Below are 7,257 nucleotides of genomic sequence, written 5' to 3' on the forward strand. Positions count from 1 at the left end.
TTTTTTTTTTTTTCTCCTCTAAGCATGTGGACACCCAACGGCTTTAGGTTCACATGACATGACACACATGAGGTGAATGTACAGTATGTCTAATATGATTGTGTTCAGAAGCACAGGAATGATGGTTTCAAAGATACTGCTGGTCAAAGTTCCTAACTGAGTACTGGGATTTTCAGTGCGAGGGGCTTACCTACCTGCTTGGGAGCTTTGCACCCTCCACACTGGTAGAGATGTAAAAGGCTTGGCCATAGATGTGACATAAGAATTCCTCTGAGTGATCCTCTAGACCCCTCTCACCACCTCTTTCCCTCCAGTCCTCTTTTAAGGGGCCCCTTTCATATCAGAGAGGCGCCGAGCAGCACGGAGCCAAGCGGCACCAGTACTTAGGTCACAGTGTACCACATTAAATTTAGACGCCTTTAACGCCCTCCAATAATGCATCTGGAGTATTTCCGGTCATTACTATTCAGACTTTTCTATCTAAGATACAAACTTCTGTAAATGGGCCATAGATCTGAGCTATCATTCACCACTGGAGATTTCACATCAAATCTGGTGTCTGTCACCAGTTGAAACTTCCTCGCCAGCCCCAGTTAAGCCACTGGTGATTTAAACTCCAAAATAAATTGTCCCACAAGAATAAAACTTTCAGATTTGGTCTAGGGTAAGTTTGACATTTCCAAACTTTTTTTAATTAATATAGGGGCCTGTTAGGGCTTGCATTGCATTGCCTACAATATACCCCAGATGAACCTAAAAGCCGACTTACAGGTTTTCTTACATTTGTGGAATACATTTTTGTTGTAGTGTTTTAGTTTGTTACACCCTTGTTCTGCATCTAAAGTGTGCATCCTGAGCTGTGTAATGAACTTTGAGCATGGTGAACTCTGAAGCTATTGGCTCTCATGTTTAAACTTACAGAAAGCGTGATGGACTGAGTACTCAGGCTACGGTATGCCAGTTAACAGCTAGCATCGTCCTGCCAGTGTGTGTACATTTTCACTGGCTGGGGAGAACCAGCAGTGTGTGTACAAGGCAATTTCCTACAATACATCCACAGGAGTCCTTTCATTCAGCTTCCCTCGGATCAAATACAGAAAACAATCACAGGTAATTGCATGATTTGAAAACCCTCCAGTTCGTAGATACGGCTGATTAAATGCTCCAAAGAAAATTACAAAAAAATATCTTAAAACTCTCTTAGTGCCCCCTAGATGCCACACAGATACACCAAACTAAACCAACGTGGTTAACCATCTGACTAAAAAGGTGCCAGTCACATTTCAGCCTTGCACTATAGCTTAACTAGCGGAGCTAAAACGCTTCAAATGTCTATTTAAAAAGCACTAAAACTATTTGCTAGGTCCCATAAATTGCCTTTGTCAGTGTAATCTTCCCCAAAAGCAGGGTATTAAGACAGGACTTAAAATCAGGAGGGACTTCATTTAAATATTTTAATATAATGAGTTAACAAGTAAATTTGAGTCATTTATATCACAACTGATACACTTTCAGAAATGGAAACAAGGTTACTGGTCTGTATTATTCTACTAATGCTAATTATCTTTATTACAAAGGTAAACTTATTGACTATATGTGTAAAATCAATGATCACATTTCATTGAAACTTTACTGGCAATGAACTGGTTTATGATATAAAATAACCAAACACGCTTTTAACATTTTTGGCAAATGACGATAGAGAACAAAACAATCCACAGAGGGAAACGAGGTAAGGAAAAGAGAAGCGGGATTTTTCATTTCATGGGACCTAAAAACTAAAGACCAATTCACAGCACTGTATACATAAGTAGGACAATTTGAGCCAAAATCATGTCTCATTATTTTATACAATTTGTTACTTATTTTTGAACTGACGGCGAGAAAGAAAGAGCATCACACCTGATATGACGAAATCTCAATCAGTGCGCATTTAACTACTAATCCTGATGTTATGTTGACATTTCACAGGTACATCCTCCTTAGATAAGCATGCTGCTGCTCAAATGTAATTTGACCTTTGAAGCTCATAACAAAGGTATCGGTGCCAAAGTCTAAGCTAGGAGCAGATGTCACCGCCTATGCAACAGTTCAACGTAACATCGAAGAAATACTCCTCATCTTTTTCAGTTGAATTGGCTCATGTTTTACATACAGTACTGTCGGTCTGAGAAGAACTTAATGTGAATAAATCAAATACTCAGTTTTGACTTCAAATAGGCTGATTGTTAACATTTAACAACGTTAACTGTCTGACAGGTACCAATAAAACAGTTCATGATATTATCAGCTCACCCAGACATAAGAATTGAAAACGCAGGAGGACTGAAACTCAATATTATGTTACAGGCAGCCAGCCAGAAAAAAAGGAACACCTAATGGAGTTCCTCTGCCGGATCTGTCCGAGCTGAAGGCTCAGCTATAAGCCTATACCTGTATCTTCATGCTCTCCAGCGGGCAGAGAGCCCTAATTCATTGAATTTGAGAATGCCACAGCCCCAACAATGTTGCTGTCCACCCGAGTGGCGTGAAAAACCAATGCCAACTCCTGGCTTTCTGAGATTTTGTATAAAACCTTTTTTTAAAAGCCTCTGCGTCTCTGCACCTCATCCGTCTTGTGTCAACAACAACTAAATAAATGCTGCCAGTCTAGCCAAGAGCTCTCATTCCGCTGCCCAAAAATAAAACTGCTGGATGAAAGTCTGGTTACGTGTTCATTAAGAGAAGACTGAATATTTTTATACTTTTTATTTTCAGTTTGGATTAGCAACAAAAACTGCAGCATCAGGTAAGATTTGCTTCTCAAAATGAAACCAACAGTTAAAACTTTGTTTTTGTCTACCTTATGAAAATGGTAACAAAACAATACTTGGTATTTTGTATGAAAAGATCAAAGGAGATTCAATCTTGATATGACACTGAGGCAGGCCAATAAGCAGGACGCATTTTAATATTCTCCACTGTAGGAAACCACATTACATGGTGAGAACTTTCACAATGTCTAAAGCAACATATTGTTTTTTTGTCTTTCATGAGTAGCATCCACCTCTTTCTCCCAATGAAGGCAAAATGATGTTCAGATGACTCACTGTCAGTGTAAACGACAATGACAAGCATTTGTGTGGCATAAGAAAACAAGCGTATAGTAGTCCGTGTCATTTAGTGAAATCTACTACTACAGTAAGGCAACACACACGTACTGTACACACACACTCTTTTGACACTCAAACAAAGTCATGTTAACAGAGGATCCAGGACACCAGAGCTCTTATCAGATTTGCGGCTTCAAAGCTTCCCTGTGCAATTGTGAGGTTTCAGGCCTCTGCAGAGACCATGACCTTACATAACCAAGCCATTAATATTGATTGTTTCCAAATTTGCGAACGGAGGGATCTTGCAATATGAAAATAACACCCTTTCTTCTTTCCAGTAATGATATCCACAGCCCTCCAAGGCCTGTTCTCTGACCCACTCAAGTCTTACAGCAGAGCTTCTGCTGAAGTAAGCCCTTTCTACTTAAAAGGTATTAGCACTCAGGGTTAAAACAGTAAACGCTCTGCATGCAGGATAAGAAATGTGCATCCTCAGAAAGTCTAATACAGCTGGTGTAAAGAAGGAAACTGCGCTTGAGCAAGTGTCTGCTGCCTTTCAGATGTTGGTTTCTGCGGCTGGCCTGAAAAGTCTGAGTCTGAGCGTAGAACTGTAATCCTAAAAAATGTCTAACACTACAGTGAGCCATTTTTTTTTAATTGTTTTATTTTTTGAGTAATCCTGCACTGAACTGTGCCGACACAAAAAACCAACCAGTTACTTATTAATAGAACACTTGTACTTTCACGTCGATGCTTTATTAAATAAAGCAATTAAGCCGTCATTTCTTTATGGCAGCAAAACTTTTCTTCCGCTTTCCTGCATGGGGAATGTTCTGAATATTTGTACATTATTACATTTATAAAGAATCTGCTTTGTGAGCCCAGTTAAGCGTCCTTGAAAGAAAATATAGGCTGACTGTGGCAGTGTTATAATGTCTTGTAAACACACTCCTACATTTTAAGTTATAACTGCACATTAAAGCTACAGTTCTTAATGTTTCTGAATGAATGTCCTCTCGTTACCACAGTCTTTTTAAAACGTTGAAACGGCTAATGCACATTGAGATATAAACTACACATGAGAGAATGAAAGAATTTAGGAATCTATTCACAACCCATTTCAGACAAATGTTGACTTGCAGTACAAAATCTAAGTTCTTAAAAAGTTCTCAAAACTTTTTCTTCAAGCCTCCTGCTGCTAAAACTCTCAGATAATCGTTCTTATTCTTTGAAAAGGGTCAAAATAAAGTTACAGTGCAGGGAAACTCCTTTAAAGCTGCAGAGGTTCTCCCACAGAACAAGTTTTTTTTTTTTTTCATCCATTCAGCATTACATAACAGACCGAAGGCGTTCTTTTTCCTGTCTTTCTCTTTCCCAGACGCACTTTAATCCTGTGCATAAAAGGGTGGGGTGAATATGGGTCAGCAGGTTAGGAGTGTCTCAAAGTCAGACTTGCAAAAAAAAAGAAATCAATCCACGAAGCTTCCCAACTACTACCTGTCTTTGCCCCGCTATTACATAAGTGCTCCGGCTGTGCCAACCCACAAAGTCACACAGTTTTCCCTTCAGTGGTGTATAAATACCCGCTGAAGTGCACTGGTTGTGTTTTTTTTTTAATTAAACAACCGTGGTGATCACGGGGAGTGGGTGAGCTCTTGTATATAAAGTGAAAAAGATCTGCGAGGATGATTTCTGCTCTCAGTTGCGCGCCTCTGTTTATGGCTAAACCTGTTACATAACCAGCTTACATTCCACATTCACCATATCACACTCTAAATATACCCTTGCGCACAGGAAGAGTGCGCACACACACACACACACACACACACAAAACCACCACCTTGCAATGAATTAATTGTCAAATATACGCCGTTTGCCTGAGTGTCGTGTGTATGCACCAACTCTCTGCCTGACGAGAATCAGCAGAGAAAATCACTATTTCTTTGAACTTGGATGAGCCCGGTTAGCCTGTACTGGAGACAGCCGAGAGGGGGTGTGGTTAAATACTGTCTGTACTGTACAACATGGACGGGACGTGGTGGATAAATCATGTAAAATGAACTGGTCCTCAGCAGCCACACAGACAGACCTCCGACGGGGCTTATTGATCTTATAGGCCTGTTTTAGTTTTTGTATTTATTGTGTGATCATGTGGAGGTTTAGTCGCAAGAAAAGAAAAAAAAAAGGCATGCAAACCGCCTCCATACTTGCAACAGTGTTTGAGAGCTAAACAAATTCCAGCTGCTGGGGCGTCTTTTTGCCCACAGGAATAAAAAAAATTGGGAGCTAGAAGATGTTGGAAAATCGCTGTGCGCTGTGTCTGTAATAGTGGAGGACACGTCCTCTCAAATGGAGAAAGGGCTTCTGATCGATAAACTAGCCCCCCCAGTCTCCAAAAGTTCACTTTTGACACTTTGACAATATCGCGTTTGAGCGGACAGGTTGGCCTGTTTTGGCACGGAGAGAAGCTCCCGTTGGTCAATTTCAAGTTGCTGGGTAATTGATTTATCTTGCAGCCGGAGTAAATGTGACATCTGTGACCGTATCACCCCCCTATGATTTGAGCTGTCAGTGGAGCCCGAACACCAGCAAACACACACCGAGGCACTAAATACAAGCGAACGGGCAAAAAAGGAGAGAAAAAGCCGCGGTGGTACTAAATAAAAAAGCCCTGTCTGTGTGTGGTTGGGTGAATTTAGACAGCGTGCTGTTATTTATGGGGGAAGCGATTTAATTCATTTTGAAGTTTGATTAAAAAAACCCTCGATCCGTCTCCATTCCCCACACAGTAAAAAGCGAAATAGGGTCCGCTTACCTCTGTTGGTGCTTGAACAGGTCTGCCTTCGAACCGGGGCTGGATGGTCCGCTTTCCGGAGCGACTCCAGGTTTACCGGGGTTTCCCTGACCGGGGTAGCCGGCTCCGAGGCGCTGTTGCCCGGGTCGCTCGCTGGATCTGGAGGGGACTCCATGTTGAATTTCAAGGTTTACTGTTTAACTACCGCTAGTACTTGAAACTAATTCTAATGCGATCTGTGAGCTCCGACACTACGTCTTGCTATCTAATTTAGACTAGAAGTAAGAAATGAGAAATGCGAGTGTGTCTGGAGGTGGGTGTGTAGGTTTGATTGTCCACTAGCAGCGCTAGTGAGAGCTCCAGTCATGCACACTGAAAAGGGAGAGGTTGTCAATAGCCGAAGAATAGATGTAGGCCTGAAAGTAATCCATGCAGATCGACCCTGCGCAGTTTTACATGGGAATGGGAATATTTTATTAGTCTGACCTTGCTCGGCACTTGTGTACATCCATGTATTATCTTTTTTACATGTTGGGCAGATTGTGCTATAACTGAAAACTGGCCCAAATGGTGAAAACACACCATGATAACATGCATCTAAACCACATTATTGGGCTATTAAACTGAAAAACATGAATCTGATTTGCAAGGCAACTGCACTTCTTGTTGTTGTTGTTTTGATTTATTCACAACCTGCAAATCACATCCAGCTAAATATAGCCACTATCACTCGCATCATATTCTATTCACACAACACAATAGCGTTTTTTTTTCTTCTTATGGTTGCAAGTTCAGAGTCAAACGCTGCAGAGGTACGGGGATTATTTACTGCTAATGCATTCACTGTGGATGCCACTCCTGGCTGCAGCATGTAGCGGTCCGTGGGGCTACTCCCGACAGCAGAACAACTCAACTTTCATGTCTAAGAATTCAACAGAGCGCTCTACATTATTTTCATCATCACCACCACCACCATTATCATCATCATCATCATCATCATTGTCTCCACCGTCCTGTGGGAGGAGCGCACTGCATTTCTGAGTAGTCTGCTCGAGCACATGAGACGACTCTTCCCTTTGCTCGCGGAATAACCTGCGTGTCTCCGCTCTGCCTGATCAAAGTTAAAGATTGACATGCAGTTTGAAGAGAATGAGATACAGCTGGCATCGAACGTCACTCCGGCAACCGGCGTCCGTGCGCAGCTTGTTGCGCAGCAATTACAAACACCATGCTTTCTGCATGTGATCAGCGGGCAAGCTGAGGCGGAACCCCGCCTCTTCAAAGCGGTGCACGTGGACTTTGACATGGCCCTGCCCTCTCCTGACAGAGCCAGACTGCTGATAGGGAAGTCCGGAATTTAAGAAAATAAAT

General features: G+C 41.8%; 1 protein-coding gene across 1 annotated transcript in view; it reads right to left on the bottom strand.

Annotated features, from left to right (window-relative positions):
• Positions 1 to 6,313, bottom strand: part of roraa (RAR-related orphan receptor A, paralog a) — a gene marked incomplete in the record, with an annotated part of 190,739 nt that extends 184,426 nt beyond the window's left edge. The window contains 1 exon segment of the mRNA XM_035664641.1: positions 5,908 to 6,313. Coding sequence (XP_035520534.1) covers positions 5,908 to 6,061 — 154 coding nt within the window.
• Between the last annotated feature and the right edge of the window lie 944 nt (positions 6,314 to 7,257).

This window comes from Morone saxatilis, unplaced genomic scaffold, assembly GCF_004916995.1.
Source record: "Morone saxatilis isolate NCDOM2014 unplaced genomic scaffold, NCSU_SB_2.0 Contig2, whole genome shotgun sequence".
Lineage (NCBI taxonomy): Eukaryota > Metazoa > Chordata > Actinopteri > Moronidae > Morone > Morone saxatilis.